The 20,118-nt window shown below is 41.4% G+C and overlaps 1 protein-coding gene across 13 annotated transcripts in view; it reads right to left on the bottom strand.

Annotated features, from left to right (window-relative positions):
• The window catches only part of RAPGEF4 (Rap guanine nucleotide exchange factor 4), a 283,291-nt gene that overhangs the window by 72,539 nt on the left and 190,634 nt on the right, over positions 1 to 20,118 (bottom strand). For 11 of the 13 annotated variants that reach the window (XM_025460193.3, XM_049106225.1, XM_049106224.1 and 8 more), the window contains 4 exons: positions 12,196 to 12,249; positions 11,783 to 11,889; positions 7,902 to 8,023; positions 5,674 to 5,857 (listed from right to left, as the gene is read on the bottom strand). In XM_025460193.3, coding sequence (XP_025315978.1) covers positions 5,674 to 5,857; positions 7,902 to 8,023; positions 11,783 to 11,889; positions 12,196 to 12,249 — 467 coding nt within the window. The remainder of the gene's footprint in view (positions 1 to 5,673; positions 5,858 to 7,901; positions 8,024 to 11,782; positions 11,890 to 12,195; positions 12,250 to 20,118) is intronic. The other 2 variants (XM_025460194.3, XM_025460202.3) reach the window with 1 other exon arrangement.

The following is a 20,118-nucleotide window of genomic DNA, read 5'->3' as shown; positions in this document are numbered from 1 at the left end:
TCCAGTGCGCACAGAGTGCAATCTGACCTGGGCCTAAACCTTCAGGCACATTTACTAGCACTCGTGATCTGGGCATTCATTCAGCGTGAAACAGCTTATTGTTCCTGGCTGGAACTTCCTGACATCTTTCTGGCCCCAGTCCCACCCCTGTACTCCTGTCAGGCTAGGAGTTCTTTCTTTGTTCTGGGAAGAAGTGCAATAGAATATTATTTTTTGTTGCTGTTAAGAAAGGGTTTGAGGGGCACCTGGGTGGTTCAGTGGTTGCATATCTGCCTTCGGCTCAGGTCATGATCCTGGGGTCCTGGGATCAAGTCCCGCATCAGGATCCCTGTAGAGAGCCTGCTTCTCCCTCATTCTATGTCTGTGCCTCTCCCTGTGTCTCTCCTGAATAAATAAAATATTTTTTTTTAAAAAGAAAGGGCTTGAGAATGAACGTGACATCCAACAAGGCCTAACCGAATGTAGTAGGGACATTGGAAGGTAGACCACTATGCACCTATTAAAAATCTTGTCCTTGGAAAATATTTAAAGTTAAGGGAGAATATCACAATATATTATTAATGGCAAAAAGTTAGGAATTGAAAAAAATAACCAAGGGACATGCACTAAAATGTTGATAATTATCTCTGGGAGATGTGATTGCAGGTGTTATTTTTCTTTAACTCCTTTTAGTAGTTTCCAAATTTTCTACAATGAACACATTGATTTTTACAATAGAAAGTCATTAAAACCTTGAGGTAATCTTATAATGAACCCTACACTGTAAATGGGCAGCTACATCCATGTTCCCCTCTCCCAAATTTGAATCTCAATGGCAGTAATCCAGTGGTTGGCTTCATGGGCACATAAACATGAAGGTTAAGTAGTAAATTGCCTTTACTAGGGGAGAGGCAACAAATCCAAACCCAAGAAATGGCCTACTTAATGCAATCATTTCTTCTGGTAAATTCTACAAGCTTTCACTTAGAGCACAGCAATCTTTCCAGAAAAAAACAAAGGCAAAGTTTGTCATGCAGTGGAAGAAAAGATTCATAGTGAATTTCTTATTTCGTAAAGATCAGGATCTTTAAGTCGTTTCTTTTTTCATCTGATTTGCATTTGAGGATGAATTTCATAACTTTGAACATTTCTTGGCATATCCCAACAGAAATCAAAACCCTAGGCACCACTGATTTTAGGCTTGCTAATCTGGGATCCCTCGAGGAAGCAAATTTCCCTGTAATTATCAGGATTTCAAATTTCACACCCTCAAAAACAGCTTGGACAGATAAAGAACCTCTTAAAAGAGGCTCTACTAATTTGGAGAAAATACACAGGCTCTCAATTGCCCTCTAGAGCAAGTGTGTGGAACAGCAGGTGGGGGCTGTCTTAATGCAGCCAACTGACCAAGGTGTATTTTCTCATATCACTTAATCATCTAAATTGTTTTCTTTTAAACTTATGCCCTATAGTATATGTTAGAAAATATTAACTTATCACATAAAATAAACAAACTCAAGTTTTGGGCCCATTTGGAAGATGCCAGAATGTGCCAAGAATTCTCTTGTTCATATCTTTGTTACATATATTTTATGTTTATGTATTATTTCTTACATTTAATACACACACACACACACACACACACATTCCATCTCCTTCTGCTCAGGCCAAATAACCACCTATCCCTTTCTCAACTAGTTAAGCTTCTAGACTTTTAGGGAATTTCAGATTTGCAAACCTACTTAGAACTAGATTTGACAAATGGCATTACTTCCTTTCCCTCCCATCTTTAGGCTGGTTTCTTATAGATCTTTCTAAATGGTGGGACATCGTGTCTCACTTTTCTTGGAAGAAGAGGCTGAGAGGAATGTATGTCAAGAGCCTTCTTTGTCTCCTTGAAGCCTCTTTTTATCCACCTAGCCCCAAGTTTATAACATTCTGCTTATCTGGTCCTCTACCTTTTTTTTTTGCCCATGGTCCTCTATCCAAAAGTACCTGCTCAAAGGTAAGCAGAATGAACATTTCTACTGGCAAGGGTCCCCACCATATCTACTTGCTGTAGGGTAACCTCTTGTTTTTAGGCTTATAAACAAAGCAAAATCAAAACAATTAGCTCCAAGAGCTCATTTTAGGTTTGATATCCCTGTCTTTAAGCTGCAACAACAACACTGTCAAACTGTCACTGTTCTGTAGTACTTGCCCCCCAGTGCCATCCAGGTCTGCACCTGTGAAACCAGGATGGGCATTGTGAGTCACTCTGCCTGCCACCACATAAAAAGCTAATTTCACATTCAGAATGTATGTTTTTTTTTTCAATACCAATAGCAACAAGAGTATGCCAAAAAATTTCCCCTGAAGCTCTATTCTGTTTTTTAAACTACAGAACATTCTTTCATAGTTTGACAGTTAAAATGCTGCAGTTAATGTAATAAACAGAGAATTTTTCTAAGTAGCCTGTCAAAACAAGTGACACTTTTTTTTTTTTTGCTAGCGAGTCTCAGATTCAGAACAATGGGAAGTACCTTTCAAAGCAACATCTTCATTATACAATCAAATTCTCAAAGTAATCTTCTCATCAAAGAATATTGTGTTATTTCTTTCCCAGTAATTATCAGAGTTCTGCAGCCTCTCTGGCAGTGGTGACTATTATAAAATGCAGCTGTGCTGCGTTAAAAAAATTGAGGGGTCCTGCCCCGGTCGTTATGGAGCCAATGCATCTCATGCCTCCACATTTCCTAATGACTTGACTTTCTGGGCAGTAAAAAGTCAACATTTCCCGGCCCTTTAAACATGCCCTTAAGTTTCCAGGAGCAAAGTGCTCAGCCGGTCTCTTTAAGGATAGTGGTGATACTGGCAATTCTTGATCAATTAAGCATATTTTTTTCCCACTTAAATAAAATTAATAGAAGCTCCAAATGTCATTATCAGGCTGTCCCCCACGGCCCCCAAAATGTGTGTTTGTATGTGTGTGTAGAGTTTGAAAGTCTGTCCCCCAAATTAGATTTCTTCTTTTTCACTTTCCCATCTCTTAGGGACTGTCATTCCAACAGAAAGAAAAAGAGTACTAAGTCAGAAGAACTGAATCACAAGTTGATTCCACTTTTGTAGTATCATTAAACCTGGAAAGATGGGAACATCCCAAGGGCACCCAAATGATGTGTCTTGGAATACTGGTGAAACCTGTACTTTCCAGTGACAGACTAGAAAAATCCAATCTTTGGAATGTAGTTTTTTCTGAAGAATCCTTGGGCTGCCAAGGATCATGCAATTCAGTGCTGTATGGAGGGAAAAAAGCACAAGCACAGGCTTCTATTTTTAAGGGTCACTAATGAAACTAGCTCTCAGGCTCTTGTGAGGGTGAATCAAGCAATTAGCATGAATGTTTCTGGCCCACAGCAGGCACTCAATAAATGTTTCTTGCATCAGAATCTAATTTGGGAGTGCTTCACCTACTGGATTATAAATTCTCCAAAGGTAGGAACCATTTTATTACTTTTTTAAAAAAAAAACCTCTTTAGCAGATGCTCAAATATCTTGAATTGAATGGCATTTCTGCTTCCCTTGAAGCAGCTAAACAGCTGAAAGTACATTAGCCAGGATTATATAGTTGCTGGATCATTCATTCACTCAGCAAATATTTACTGATGGTCTATTGGGTGGAATGCACAGAGCTAGGAATATGGCTTTTCTTAACTTCTATGCCAGATTCAATCCCCATTTCCATATCATACTCTATTAATATACACTACATTTTCCTTTGTAGCATGCACTACAGCTCTTATAAAATGATTCCTTGAATAACTAATTTTTTAAGATCTGTCTCTTGGATGAGGCAGAAAGCTCTAGGAAGGAGGTGCAATGCTCTTGTTCAATGTTTCAGCCTTAGCAACTAACATAGTATCTAGAGCAAAACAGGTGTTTATCAAATATTGGAGAAATGAATGAATAAATGAATGAATGAAGTAAAATGAGATATGTTTTTGCCTTTCAGAAATTCACAGCTTGAAGCAATGTTTCTCAACAGGAGCATTATTTTTCAGACAGCTCCTTATTTTGTAGGGTTCTAGGTATTGTTGGGTGTGCTTAGCATCCCTTGGCCCTTGCCACTGCCCAATGAATGGCAGAGGTGCGCCCCTCATGCATGGACTCAAAATATCCCCCGACCTTTCCAAATGCCCTTTAGGAGGCTGTCCCGCTTCTCATTCAGAACCAATCACTGTTTGGTGTCAACTTGAATGAAAGTGGCAGCCGGAAGGGGATGGATCCAGACAACAGGACAAAGGTATGTGGGGAAGGTAGAGGCGAAGCAGGCTGACATGAAAGAAAGCATGGTTTAGAATGGTGTTCATTTGAGTTCTCTCTGCCCTGATGGTACTCTTGTGTCCCCTCAGCCACTCACCCCTGTGATCCTTCAGAGAGAGCATAAATTGGCTGGGCAAGGTTCTTGGATGCTACCCATAATTAGGTCAGTGAGGGCTGGCTTTTATGTTTGATAGTTTGGATTTTTCCAACAAATTTGTGTTTGAAGGAAGGGTTTTGGGGTTCAAGGGGCTGAACTAGAACCAATGTTCTAGAGTTAAAAATGATAGCACTAACTGGATCAGGGAAGGGAAGGCCTTTGAAACACATGGTGGTGGACATTAAGACCCAAGAGAAAGTTTTGGCAAAAGGGACATAACACGACAAAGAAATGAAATATGTTGAAGTGAGGAAATAGAAGCACTGAGAAGTCCTCTATGTTGGTCTCAGGGGCAGATGTTTGGGGAAGCTGCTCTGAGGGACATTACACTTTTGCAAAGTGCCTCATGGCCATACAAGACATGTAAAGTGTAATGCTCTTGTCAAGACCCACTAATGTGTGGAGTTGCCAAGCCTGTGACTCAGAGCCCACATCCACGGCTGCTCGCACTGGTTGCAGGGTGGAGGGCCATTTTATTCCCAGAAAAAAACATAAGCCTGTGTATAGTGGCCTCAGAACCAAGTGCCAACTCATCCTTTATTGAAAAGGATTCCCTGAGATGGGGGCCGTGGCATATGCTTCTTTGCATGGCCTAGAACCATGAGGAGTAAAGCAGGGGCTCAGTACACTCCTGCTGATTAAACACTTCAGAATCCTTCAGTTTAGCTGATGGGCTGTTACTGAGGGTAAGGAGGGGTTTCAGCTGAGATGGAAGGGGGAGAGCATCTCACTGGTGGAAAGGAGGCTTGGAAGCACTAACAGAGCAGTGGTATTCTCTCAAGCATGGGTCTTTCAGCTGAAGAGCAGAAGGTTCAGCATGGCTCGAAAGGATGCGTTGAATGAATGAATGAGCACAAGCACAGGCATGATGTCTGTGGTTCTGACGACCTCCGTCCTATTGCATTAGAAAGAAAGGGGCTGCCGCAGCCTGGCATAGAAACAGAGCAGTTTCTGTTTGTCATTGCCCAAAGGTCGTTTAATGTGTGGACTCAATTTTGACATCCTGAACCAACCACTGAAAATCTGTACAGTTTAAACTCCTACAAAAGGGAAATGGAATTATCTGGCTCAAAAATAAAACAGAAGGGAGACGAACACTGCTGTGTCACCCCTCTGGCCCTGGGGAAAGGCCAGGACTTTTGAAATCAGCCTACTTCCCTGTGGCCCAGGCGAGCGTGCCTGCACACCCCTGCACCCTGGGGACCACCGAGGGCGAGCCCGGTGCCCTCACTCACGGTTTACGGAGGATCATCCTCATGTGGGCGTCAGGGCCCATCTGCGACAGCAGCAGCATGGTGTCCTGCAGCTCCTCATCACACTCCTTCTTCTCCTCCTCAGTAGGCAAAGGGGCATCCTCGTGCTCGTCATCCAGAAATCGATAAAATAAATATTTGTCTTGGAAATGGTGCTCCTGGTCCACTACGTGAAACATGAAGGCAAGCGTCAGCTGTTGTGCGTCTGCCTCACAGCCCCGGTCACCAGAAGCAAGCGGATGGTGTCGGGCAAGAGAGCCGAGTGACAGCCAAGTGGTGAGACTCCTCGCCCCTCTCACGGCACTTCGCCTGGGCCGTGCAGCAGGGAGACCTGACTTCCCAGCTGTGGTCATGCACCTCGCAGCTCTCTCTGACCCGCCCGGCTCCGCTCCCCGGCTCGGGCTCGCCCTACCACTTTCTTATGAGAGCCTGCCAACTCTTCTGAGATGAGCACTCTGACCAGCAAAAATTGCCTTGGTGACATTTTCTAGCATGTGGGACATGTATCCCAAACAGGAAAATAACCAACTGCCAGACCGTGCCTTATAATGGGATTTGAGGGCAGACTTAAAACGACCATACTTTATAGGGATCGGAATTCATGTCTTTTTTTCTGTATGTATTGTTTGTAAATGTGTCTACACTGAAAAAAGAAAAAGGAAAAAACAGAGTAAAATTAATTGTTTGAATGAAACTGATGGGACCAAGCTTCTAGGTCCTATAATCCTAGAAAGAACTTAAGGTAATTTCCATCCAGTTCTGATTTTAAAAGTTTTTTTTTTTCCTCTTGTTCCTTTTAAAGAAAAAGAATTAGGGGGATCCCTGGGTGGCTCAGCAGTTTGGCACCTGCCTCTGGCTCAGGGCACGATCCTGGAGTTCTGGGATTGAGTCCCGCATCGGTCTCCCGGTGCATGGAGCCTGCTTCTCCCTCTGCCTGTGTCTCTGCCCCTCTCTCTTTCTCTATGTCTATCATAAAAATGAATAAATAAATAAATCTTTAAAGAAAAAGAATTAGATCTTGGTAGGACAGTCAGTGAACTCGGCTCAGAATCTCTCATTTCTAAGCCCCCTTTCAGGATGGAGCATCAGCATGGCCAAAAGATGAAGAGAAATGGTAGATTCCTGGTGCTCAAAATATGATCCCCAACAGCAGCATCAGCAGCATCTGGAAGCTCATTGGAAACATGGACCCTCAGGCCCCATCCCAAACCTGCTGAGTCAGAATCTGCATTTTTAAGAAAGATTTGTTAATTTATTTGAAAGAGAGACAGAGCGGGGGAGAGAGAGACAGAGAGAGAGAGGGAGAGAAAGAGAAACCCTGAGTGCGCACAAGCAGGGGGCTGTGTGGAGAGGGGTAGAGAGACAGGGAGAAGCAGATTCCTCACTGAGCAGGGAGCCTGACACAGGGCTCAATCCCAGGGCCCTGGGATCATGCCCTGAGCTGAAGGCAGAGCTTAACCAACTGAGTCACCCAGACACCCCCAGAATCTGCATTTTAACCATAGTCCCATAGGGTTCGTATGCACATTAAAGTCTAAGAAACACTGATGAAGGCATCATTAGATTCTCAGGTATTGTTAAGTTAAATGAATGATTTTAATAGTTTGTCAGTTTGGAGAAATGGTCTTAAAGCAAATGGCATAAGCAGTTCAACTACAGTTCCACTCCAGGACTGACCAGCCACCCTGCCCAATGACAGTCCCTGCGGGAATCAGGGGCTTCAACTGTCGAGCACATTTCTGATCTGCAATACGGTCATCCCATGTGTATACAAATCGGCTCCCCCAGATAACACCATAGTTAAAAGGCAGCTTCTGAATTCATTACTGTCTTTCATGCTATCAACCCAGCCACACATTTCATTGCTCTTCATTCGGCCCCCGCACCAGGATTGCTATGCTCAGAGTATAATCACACTATCAATGAACCATGAATGCAAACTAATAAACATAATTGGAACTGATGCACTTGGGTTGTAATTTCATTTTCCCTTCATACATTCTCCCAAGTTAGGAAGGCACAATGGCGGAACATAGCAATCAATAGCCTCCACTCGCCGCATTTGTATTGCTAAATGGAGATGCTGGCTCTGTGGGCCCCTAAAGGGATCATAATTCTTTTTTTGCCCATGTGGGAGTTTAGTGATGACTTACTAGGGAAATGCACTTAGCATTTCCAGAGGGTTTTCCAGGGACTGTGGCTCATCTTACCGTGATTGAGAACACTGTCCTCCACCAGCACCTGCCACATGCCAACAGCTTGAGTTCGGGAGTGAACGCATGAAGTCTGCTGCAGCATCCAGTCCACCAGCTCAGTGCCCACACAGCATTGCCTAAGGAGAGGGGGGGACACAAAAGAGTGGGAAGTCACCCCCTTGCAGATGAAGGCTGGGAGATGGCTTTTGAAAGACCTTCCCGAAATGCTTGTGCTCTTCCACCCTAAGAGGTCTCACTGCAAACAAAGCACATCCTGGTGTGGCCTCAGGTTCTCAAACTTGTACAAACCAGTAAAACCACTCAGCTCATGAGGGAACCTTCCAGCCAATGAAAAAGCGTTACAAACTGCAGATCCAGGGGAAACAGAATGGCCACGAGTTGGGGAGCATTATCTAGCAAGCTAATCCCAGGGCCAGAAACTCTCTTGCCTTGAGTCGGTCCCAGAAAATCTCAGTGTAAAATGAAGGCAAAGCAAAATTCTGAATTCCTTCACCTGAGCCTTGTGAGGAATGAGTTAATGTTTGTGAGGCACTTGGAGGTGCTCCATGAAAGGCGCTGTATAAGTGCAAAATTATATAGCACTTTATATTTTCAAGTAATACTACTGATCTTCCTCAGAGGGGTGTTGGGAGAAACAAGCAATTAGTGATGCAAATCTCTTTGAAAAAAGTCCTATGTAATGAGCATCAGCACTTCCACAGAGCCTGTCATCTGAGGAGCTCCACATGCTTTCTGTAATAGTCACACATTCACCTGTATGTAAGTTGCCCCTCTGTGGTAAGTTTGTTGGGATGGGCAAACTACATGTGTTAGTTAGGAAACATATAACTATACACACAGACACACACACACGAGGGAACACTGAGGTGGGGTGTGAGAGAAGGGTGGGGTTTGTGGCATGATGGTTCAAAGGTGGAAATGAAATCTTGAAGCCCTAGGAATGAATCCCAGGGATAACATAGGAAGTCACAGAGCAGCTGGGTCTATGTTGCTATGTCATTGGTGGCCTCCCCTTTGTGCTAAGGACAGCACCATCTCTGGGGTGGAGCTCAGGAGCTCCTCTCTAGTTTAAACTGGAGAAGTTTCCTGGTGCTGTGCCATGCTAGGAAGAGGCTTAGCCTGGGAGGGGTCATGAGATACAGCACTCGGTCTACTAGCTAGTAGCTATGTGACTATGGCCATATCGTTTAAGCTCTCTGGTTCTGTTTTCGCATCTGTAAAAAAAACAAGGAGGAAAAGATGGCCTCTAAGGCCACTTCCGGTTCTAATATTCTAGGAAGTCTGAGATCTGTCCAAGCTCCTGGGGTGCCCTGATTCAGATCCTACTATTGAATATTTCACAAGGAAGATGTACTGAGAAGGCCATCAGATTTCTAGGGCTGCTCTGAAAACAGTTCTATACTCATATAAAGAACTTCAATGAGCAAAGGAGGCATCTATGTACTGTTCATTCTGAACATATGACCTGTCAAAACATGCCTCTTCCAATTTGAGAATTTATTAATGGGAAAAGTCATATAAAAGAATAAAAAATTAATTCCATGTGGCTTTTAATTCGATTAATTATCTTTACTAAAAGGAACTGAGATGATCTCAGAGCACCTGGGCCTTTGTACAGGGTATGAGAACCCTGTAGTCAGAATACAGAACAAAGATACATAGCTGGGCCACTTGCAGCTGATGGAATCACTGGGCTGCCTCTAGCCACTTTAGAATCGATGGTGTACCTTAGCATGTGATCATTGGAGGTGACACTGCATCTGAGGAGACTTCAATGCTCTAATACTGCAGCAATGACAAAAGTGGGTAGAGAGTAGGAAGGAGAGAGATGGAACTGGAAGTACAAGATTTGGGGCAAGGAACCCAAACTCTGGTGCAGAAAAAAAATCATCCCTTCGGCTTCCAGTTGAGTCCATGGGCTATTACCAACAGATCATTAATTTGTGTCATAGGGTGTGGAATAGACATGACACCTATATTTCAGGGGTTTAAAATGTTAGTACTATGGAGCAAGAAAGAGTTTATGGTTTCTGACTTCTAGTTTCCATTTTGTCTAAAAGATGACATATTTTAATGGAATTTCCCTAATGCAAGTCAACACTTGGAAAAGCATAGTCACATCCTAAGTCAGGGGAAAAAATAATAAAGACTGAAAAAGAAAAAGGTCATTTTTCTTTTTCATATGAGATTTTGAGATTCACTTAATAAGTTAAACTGTTCTAACTCTCTGTGGAAACATGTGACACATGATTTTTTTTTAAACCTTACTTCTCTTAAAATTATAGCAGTGTGTAGAGACTACAGTCTCCCAAAAGAATGAATTTCCAGGGTTGGAGAGTTCCCAATGCAGTCATCCAAAATGTTAGCTAGTAAATATCAACATTAAAAGGGCTAGGTGTCTTAAGAAATGGCATATGTCTTAAGAAATGGAATGTATCCTGTTTGATAAGACCAAAGTGTTTCTCAAATCCCATCTCATTTCCAAGTTTCTATTCAAGAAAAGGCCAATTAATGTAACAAATATATTGTCAGTTTTGGTCTTGTAAACATATTCATGACAAGCACAAACAGAAGAGTGTTTGTTTTCATGGAATGCAGAAAAAGTGATCCAAAGAGGAAGAAGCCACGTTTTTCCATCTCTTTCCTTGGGAAAGAAACAGATCTTGAGGCACATGTACTGGAAAGTTTACTATAGGTTAATCAGGTCTAATTTTATAGGTTCTGTCATAGTTGACAGTCACTAGAAAGATACATATCTTTTATGATAACTTTAAAATTTGTATTCTAAGCTTTTCACTGTCTCTTATGAATTTGGTTCATGTGCATCAAATGGCTTTTGACTCATGCCAGGTCTGATGGGTTCTGAAATCATGTCTAGGCTAAATGCAAGAGTTGAGTGATTGCTGAAAGAGGGTTATGAGGGTGCTCCATGGGTGGAAAGAGAGGGTGAAGGCTTGTGTGCCATACATAGGCCATTCCAGTTCCTAAATCCTTGTTGAATTGAAAAAAATCAAAAGCCAAAGATCAGTCATGAATCTTTAGTTGACCTATCACTGTTCAGTCATCCCAGAAGATTCAACTAAATAATTTCTTAACTCCAGTGACAGCTATAATGAGTCCTTATTCTAAATGATTACAGATGTGATACAGAGTTGTATATCTCACTATATGTATACTAGAATGAAATCCTACAGTGGAAAGTAAACTCTGTAAAGGACATTGCATAATTTTGTTCACTCTTATATCCTTAGGGCTTAGACCACAATAGTATCTGGTGCCCAGTAGGTACTTAATACTGGGCACCAGCATCTGTGAAATGAATGAATGATAGAATGAATGAAAAGATCACTGCACATGGAAATCAACCAAGGTTGGTTGGTTTAAATCCTGGCTCTACCACTCACTAGACTTGTGACTTGGACAAGGAAAATTATTTAATCTCTCTAAGCATCAGGTTTATCATCTGAAAAGTGGCCTAACACCTACCTAGCAGGATTGTGAGAGGGCAATAGGATAACATGAAAAATGGTCTGGTAGAGGGCTTCAAGCACAAATATATGCTCAGTAAATGTTAGCTGAGTCTCATTTAAATCTAATAGTTTCCCTAAAAAAACCACTAGCAAACAGAAATAAAAAAAAATTTCTTCTACCATAATTAAACCAATGTCCATGCAAATTAGTTTAGGAATAATTTCTCAGAATATTAATGATACTTAAAGTTAAGCAGGGATCAAAGACAAGCTTAGATCTTCCAGAACCTTGAGGATTACAAAACAAGCTGCCCATGGATACAAACACAAGAAAACATAAGGTTGTTCCAATTTCACTAGACATGAATCTGAGGCGGCCATAGCCTTTAGGATGATTGCACGTACCTGTATGTCTTTAGGTGGTATTTTCTATCTCTTATCATGTGAGGAGCTCGAGAAAGAATGGCATTTCGTAAAATTTTTCCAGCCCTGAGGATCTTCTCTGAAGGGACCTGGATTTTAATGAGGTGAAAGAAGAGGAAGAAGAAGGAGATTTTATAGAAGGAAAACAAATCAGATGAATACTTAAATCACTTTCTGACTCTGGCTTGAAAAATACAACTCATTCACGCATTTACATTGTTCACTTGTCTGAAATGTCACTGTTTCATTTAAGAACTGAAACACACTGAATATTTATTGTGTCTAGAAAATGTATCCGAAGTTTCTTGACGTGATGCTCTGACATACTGACCACCTCCAATGGTTACTTAAGAAGCTAGCTCTGATGGCTCATCAACCCACCTACATCCCATTACCTTGGTAATGGTGTTAGCAGGACGAAGAGGAACGTGAGGTTCAATGAGAGGTGTCTGAAAAATAAAATGTTAAGGCAAAAGAAAATTAAACTAAAAGTTCGCTAAAGAAAATTATGGGTTGGGGGGATAATAAGAAACATCCATTTTTATAAAACTCAAAATAGAATTAAAAAAAGAAGGGATAAAATCTGCCTGAAGAACTTGAATGCAGAGGCATTCAAAGGGCAAAATTAGACCTTCAATTTGCCAAAATTTAAATATAAATTATTAAAAATGAAAAAAAAAACAGGAATGATTAGATGTTTGCAGGCTTAATGAAAAGGGAATCAATATCTACTCAAAGCATAACAAACATCAGAGCAGAAGAAAGAGCAAAACAAGATAAACATGTATGGAGATTAAAATGACCCATCTCAGGGGATAGGGATAAAGCATTGATTTAGAATGAAAATGAGCGATTTCATCCTCTGTCGTGTAGTTAAGATTCTTTTTCTGCAATCTGTATTTTTGGAAAAAAGCTTTAATTGCTAAATGATAACTTCTTGGTGGTTTTATGTACTCAAGTTCCTAGAACCCACTGGGACAGCTAGTGTACTATCTCTTTCATTTGCAAAGTGGTGTATAGCTTTGGGGATTCCGTGACTGTCAGTGCAGCTCTAGGATCTGTATGAGGCCCCCTCCATTATCCACGTTCTTTAGATGAAGCTGCTGAATTGGGATCCCAGGAAAATGCCTTGGTACACAGCTACACAGGTAGGTCCATTGGTCCTAGCAACGCCCCCTCCCTCTAGTTCTCTGTAAGATCTGTCAATGGCATTTCCAAATGGACGAGAAAGATATGAGTGGTCAAACATGGTGGTAAAACCATCAATACAACATGGTTTATGCCACTTCCAGAAGGTAGGAGATGACGATGCATTTAATTATGAGATTGTATAGGCAGAATCATGCCCCCCCCCCACCCAGATGTCCATATCCTTATCTCCAGAACCTGTGGCTATATTAGATTACACAACAAAAGGGACTCTGTAGATGTTAAGTTAAGACTCAAATTAGGGAGGTTATCTTGGTGTTTCCTAGTAGGTCTAGTGCGCTCATATGGGCTCTTAAAAGATAGAAGGGAGAGGCAAAAGCATTCTAACCAGAGAGACAGCAGCATGAGTCAGACTTGGCCTGATTTTGATGGGTTTGCTGATATAAGGGGCCAAGAGCTAAGGAAGGAAGGTAGCCTCTAGAAGATGGAAAAGATGAAGCAATATATGGACCTTCAGAAGCAAATGGCTGCCAACACCTTTATTTTTAACCGAGTGGGATCCATTTCAGACTTCTAACCTACGCACTGTAGAATTAATTAACTTGTGTTGTTTTAAGCCACTAAGCTTGTGGTAATTTGTTACAGCAGTAAAACAAAACAAAACAAAACAAGACCTAATGTAGACATTATTACACTTAATACTAAAAATCCTACTTTTTGCAAATTCAAGCCATTACACTCAAAATGAATTGGTAGATTTTCCCTCTCATCCTAATTAAAAAATAGAATCAATGGAGGAAGTAAAAGTCAATATTAATTTAAAATAATTTACGTACCAAAAAACAAATATACATGTATAAATATATGCCTTTCTTTTTATTGACGGCAAATTTCAGATGAGTTACGACTTTTATATGATTATAGAATTAAGGAAATGGTATAGAATACAAGTTGTAAGAGAAGGACAGACGAGATGCAGATTTACTTTGAATGACTGAAATCCCACTGGCTTACTTAAACATTTCCATCACCTCCCTGACATCAAGGAGACTTTTATTTTCTCCTCTTGAAATCACTAGAGCACAGGTGTCAAGCAATATTACAGTATTTTAGCAGCATACTGTTTACAACCACCATAGACCAAGGAATGTCAGTCTGGGCCAATACAGTAGGAGCTTTAAACAGAGACTGTCTTTGCCCAGAAATAGCCCACATTCCCTTAGGGCAGACCTTCAGATGGGAGAGCAGGCGTGCCCTGTGTTTGTACTACTTCCTCAAAGAAGATAGAGTTGTGTGATCCCAAGTCACCTGAAAAAAAATGTTCAAAAGCTCCAGACCAGCATGCACCAGGGCCCTGGAAATGTGTGCAGTTAAAACATGCTGATTATTTCTGAGTTGTGAGTTCCCAGTAGTCCTGTATCCCACTTCCTTATGTTACACAGCTTGGTTTATATGTCTAGGACTACTCCTGGTTATGCATGTAAATTGTAGAAGCTTCTGGTTATTCTTGAAGATAATAGAAACACATTTCTTCTTCCTGTCTTCAAAGAAAGAGGTGCCGGTGTATGTGGTCTACAGTAGATGGATGTGGGATTAGCTTCTGAGGCAACCTTTGCTTTCCTAGGAAAAAGTTCACCTTCTTTTGCAGTAGTATTTGAGATCCTGGCTGGGCGAGAGGTCAAGAAGATGCCCAGGCTTGAGAATTACTGGTGAATATTTATTCTTTGGTAGGTACAATCAAACATTATTTGAAGACTGAATCTTTTCATTTGTTTCTAGGTCTGTTAATTTGGATAGTTCCCTTTTTGGTTCCTTGGAGTCCTCAAAAGAAAGTATTACGAAAGCAAGGGAAGCATCAGACTTCAAAAGAATTGTTCCTTTGATTTGCAACTTCTAAAGAGGTAAAATGTACGCAAGGTTGCCATTCAGCCTGATAATCCTAGTACTGGTTCCAGGACCCAGAGACTGTTTAATCTGTTGAAAGGCAGCGTTTTCAGAACCTTTTCCTGGCTCAAAGATTGTAGGTTTAGGGGTAACACAATGAATGGATGCTTTGAGAATGGGACAGTCCTTTTATTTAAATAAAACCTCCAAGGAACCCATGCAGGGTGAAAACAGGGAAAGTTTTATTTTGGGGGAATAAAAATTTGTCTTTGAAAGGAACACTATGTCCAGTTAGGCGAGAATCCATGCTCTATGCCTAGCAGCCAGAGGTGGTGAGACAGAGGGTATCCACGACAGGCAGTCCAGGTCCCTGAGAAACAAAATAAGTCAGTGGCCACTGCCTGTTCAGGGATCCCTCCATTATGAGCATGGCTTTATTGCTTTTGGATCTGCTTATTTCCTTTTTTGGTTTCCCTTGGCTTTCACGTAAAGTTCCTTTTTAAGAATTTCACCTTAGCTGTGCTTTAGAGAAACGAGGAAAGGAGTTTCATTTTACAAACGATTAGGTTAAATAAAAGAGGGAAAGAAGCAGCATGGTGATATTACTGAGAATCAAAACAAGAAAAGAAGCCCTGAAGGCAAGACCAAGCATTTCCTATGTCAGGCCTTTTACACGTTTGTCCACACGTGAACTGTTATCTATGCTATCTCATTTTTTATGGAGAACATTAGGGCCAGACACACATAGGGATCGAACTCACTCAGCTAATATCTGGAAGAGCTCAGGGTTGAATCCAAGTCTATCCCAGTCCAGTGTCTATATGGGAGGTACAATGACCCCCTCCCACCTGCACTTCTCTCTGAAAGACATCTTTGCTCACCCTTTGGGAAAGATAATGTTCTGCTTGATTCAAATCCATCAAAAAAAAAAGTGCATCTAAGGCCTTCTAAGTTATTAGGTATCAGACTTGACCTTATGAGTTTTCAGCAATAAGTATTCACAGTGATCCACTGTGAATTAATGCATCATGCTTAGTTTGAATTAACTTTTTAAAAAAGCATGTTTGTGACAATAAAACATTTGGTATTAAGGAGCTATCCTACTAAGGCTAAGACAAATGTATCAAGGACACAGGTAGCAGCCAAAGGGTAAGCAGGACAATGAAACCACTCAGGATTTACCACAAAGGGAATTTAATGCTGGGAATTGGCTTTATGGATGGTGGAGGAGCTGTGAAGGCAAACAGGTGTCTGAGAAACCAAAACCAGATGTCAGCAAAGAAGGAAGCCCTCAGTGGAAGGCTAGAGGGACCAGAGCCTGAGTTGGGCATCCTGGTGGAAGCTGGAACTGTGGAGGCCTCTATATCCTAGCAGTAGAGCCCCGGTGCCAAGAGTGGGGCAAGAACCCTCCTGCCTTCAATCTCCGTCTAGCCAGAACCCAGAGAAATGAGGCAAAGAATTTCATTTATAAATGATTAGGTTACACAGAAGAGGGAGAGAAGAGAAGCATGGTGGTATTAGTGAGATGATCAAAGAGGGAAAACCAGCCCTAAAAGCAAAACTGTGGCCAGAGGAGCCTGGGAAATGCTGTCTGCAAAAGTTGTCCTCCTTGTGATGCACAGCTGAGTGCAGGACGGGTGAGAAATGCTTGAAGGACAAGCAGACCCAGGACCTGCACGGCAGGGTAGTAGTGGTGACCACGGATCGGTGACAGGGCTGCCGCATCTCCCAGGCTCTCTTCCTGTTGGACCACAAGGAAGGAAGGTGGACAGTGAGCTAGCAGGGTGAGCCTTCATTAATGCCTCCTTGGTCTGTTTTCTAGGGCTGCCCGAAGTTTTGTCCTATAGCCAGAAAACACACATCACAAACAAGCTCCAAGGAACGGACCCCTCTCTGATGAAATTGCATACATTTCAACACATCAATCATGTGTTGAGGATAAAAATTTTTCTCCCCACCTGGGCATGAAAGAATCCAAATTGGTCTGTGAAAATATGATCCTAAAAAGCTAGGCAGAGAGAACAGATAAAGGCAGAGGTATTCAGCTTTCTCTCTGCTTTTCTTGGCTTTCTCCACCAAAGACTTCCCTCAGGATTGACCGTAATTGGTTTTTGTTTGTTTCTGGAGAGGGGATGCATTCTACTGCTTTTTATTATATTTATATTACTACTGAAAAGGAGAAACAGTAAGGGAAAATATTCCTTTTGGCACCAGAGCCAATTCAGAAATACTAATCAGGTGATGAAAAATAGGAATTTAGCCTCCATTACAAAATGCACAATAACTCCCCAGTAGATTATAATGAGGTATAAGGCACAGTAATAGGTCTTGAGAAAAACCATATTCAGGCCCTTTTGAAAGGGGGTAATTCATTTTACTCGAGTGTTTGCTCACAGAAGCCTTTTGCAAGGCACAACATTTTAAGCCAAGAGATAAGCATAACAAGCTAGATTGGGACACAAAGCTGACGGCAGAACTCTGGCAACTGAGTGCAATAAAAAGTCACGTAAGTCTACATCCAATTTAATGCAAGTATTTACGGGTGTGTTGTGTGCAAAGCAACATGCTAGGCTAAAGTAGTGGCTCATAAAGTACCTGGTCTGAATGAGCTCTCGATCTTAATGGGAAGCAAAACTTCTGTGGGTTATAAAAAATGAGGGAGGCAATATGAGTCAATGAATCAAAACAACAATATTCTGGATTTTAAATTCCCCTTTTCAATTTCTAGTGAGGAAATCTCTAGGAGCTGGGGGAAATAATATTCAATTTTTTAGTGAAAATGATACACTCTTAGGAGTTACATTCCTTGGCATTTTGGAATAATACAACTAAGGCCTCTTGCAAACGTATGTCTCATTCTTATAATAATTATCATCTATGTCAGCACTCTTTGGCTGACTAGACGAAATTAAAGAAAGGGGAAGTCAGACTTATAAACAGATTTCACCACTCTGAAATAACTATGTAAGTTTTTCCACTTGTTAAATAATGAAAGAACCATCTATAGACCTCTTTGGCTTCCATATGTAGGCCATTAAAAAAAAAAGTCTTTCTTAAAGTTCTTAGTTCAAAATTGGGTTATAGATTTCCAATTTCAGCTTCTACATGTAAAAAGATTGAAAGTTGCTACTCCTGTCCCTACAACAAGAAAAAGCTAAACAAAGTGAAAATGACTTTTGTTGGGCCCACCAGAGAATGGAGATCACAGGGCAAACTGCTGCCCCCAAGTCCAGAGAGACAAGGCAACCCAGGATCACATTTGCGATCAGCCCACCTGGAACAGAAGCCACAGACTGGTAGGAATCTTCAAATGATGTTCAGTGAAAGGAGAAAGGCTTAGGCTGATGTGGCTTGAAGGCCATGGCAGCCTGCTTACGTAAGCAAACCAAAATCTAAGCCTATACATGTTTCAAGGTTACAAGATTGAAACCTAAGCACAAGCAATCAAACTGCCAACTAGTCTGAAACTAGAGTGAGTCCATAATCTCCCTACTTTGCTTTTACCATTTTATATAAAAGTATCTCCCTGAGATCCTGTCAGTGGACTGCTCTTGACCACTTTTAGTTTGGTACTGCCAGATTCAAATCAATTTTTGCTCAAAAAATTTCTTTAATATTTCTCAGTTTGTTTTCAGAGTGGTAATTTTGATGAATTGCTGGGGTGCCTTAAGAGTGAGAAACTCCTGGGGGAGGCAATCTTAGGTGGGCCCCTACACTTTTATGGGTTTTACCTTCTGGCACTCAACCAGGTTCTCGTGATGAAGAGCCAAGAAAGATCTAGTGGTTCTGGCAGAAGGAAAGAGAGTGCACTGTGAAATATACCCAGAGCATTCTCCATGACAAAGGCATACTCTCCAGGGAGAAGACTTTCCTAGAGTCTTACCTCACCTGGGGGAAGGACATTTTTCTGACTCTAGCCCCTTCTAGTCTTCCTCTCTCACCTAAGGAGGAAAAAGAAGCTATGAAACAGCTCTGAGGGGCACAGTGCAGGGACACAGACCCACTAAATGACTGAGGCTTAATGAAGACATTACAGGGCATTCCCCTTCCCCCACAGGCCCCCAACATACCAGTATAAAAACAGTGGATCACAGCCAAAAGAGTTAAAACGTGCAGACTCTATCTAAGGAGGGTGTTCTTGGGGAAGCCCAACACAACAGAGATGAAAACGGGACACTAGAGGAATTTGAAGACTTGGCATCTATAGCTACAACAAACATTAAACAATGTCCAGCTTCTAGCTAGATTAACATAAAACCTTAAAACCTCACGTTAACGACCTATTGATCCCAGTTCCTATTACCCAGTATATCACATCTGGCTTTCAACCAAACCTTACAAGGCATACTAAACGCAAGGAAAAAGAGTCTGAAGAGACAAGGTAAGCATCAGAGCCAGACTCAAATATGACTTAGGTTTTAGAATTGTCAAAGGGAAAATTTAAATTAACTATGATTAATCCATTAACAATGAAACTGTATTTCATTAATAATACTAATAAAAAGTAGACAATATGTGATAATAGATTGGGTAATGTAAACAGAAAGATAGAAACTCTATGAAAGAAATGTCTTCCTTCTTTCCCTCATTGACCAGCACAGAGAAGGCAGAGGAGAAAGGGGAAGATGTGGAAGAAAGCAGACCACACATCTCTACCCACCAGTCACATTTCTTCAGAGACTAGATGTTGACAAAAGCTAGAAGGTTCTCTTTTTAAAGATTTTATTTATTTATTTATTCATGAGAGATGCAGAGACAGAGAGAGGCGGAGAGAGATACAGGCAGAGAGAGAAGCAAGCTCCCCTCAGGGAGCCTGATGTGGGACTCGATCCTGGACTCTGGGATCACGTCCTGAGCTGAAGGCAGACACTCAACCGCTGAGCCACCCAGGCTTCTCAAAAGCTAGAAGTTTTAAAGATGAATCTGGTAGAGGTGCCTAGGTGGCTCAGTGGTTGAGCGTCTTTGGCTCAGGTCATGATCCTGGGTTCCTGGGATCTTTGATACAATGGAGGCAAGACAATCTTTTCAAGAAATGGTGCCAGAACAACTGGACATCCACATGCAAAACAAACAAACAAACAAACAAACAAAAATGTGGATACAGACTTTACCTCCTGCACAAAAAGTAACTTAAAATATATTACAGGTCTAAATGAAAAATGCAAAACTACAAACTTCCCAGAAGATAACACGGGAAATATCTAGGCAACCTTGGGTATGGTGATGACTTGTTGGATACAACACCAAAGGCACAATAATGAAAAAAATAATTGGTAAGCCAGATT

This window comes from Canis lupus, chromosome 36 (genome assembly GCF_003254725.2).
Source record: "Canis lupus dingo isolate Sandy chromosome 36, ASM325472v2, whole genome shotgun sequence".
NCBI classification, from domain to species: domain Eukaryota; kingdom Metazoa; phylum Chordata; class Mammalia; order Carnivora; family Canidae; genus Canis; species Canis lupus.
Note: the sequence above shows the minus strand (reverse complement) of the source record. Positions and strands in the feature narration are given on the sequence as shown.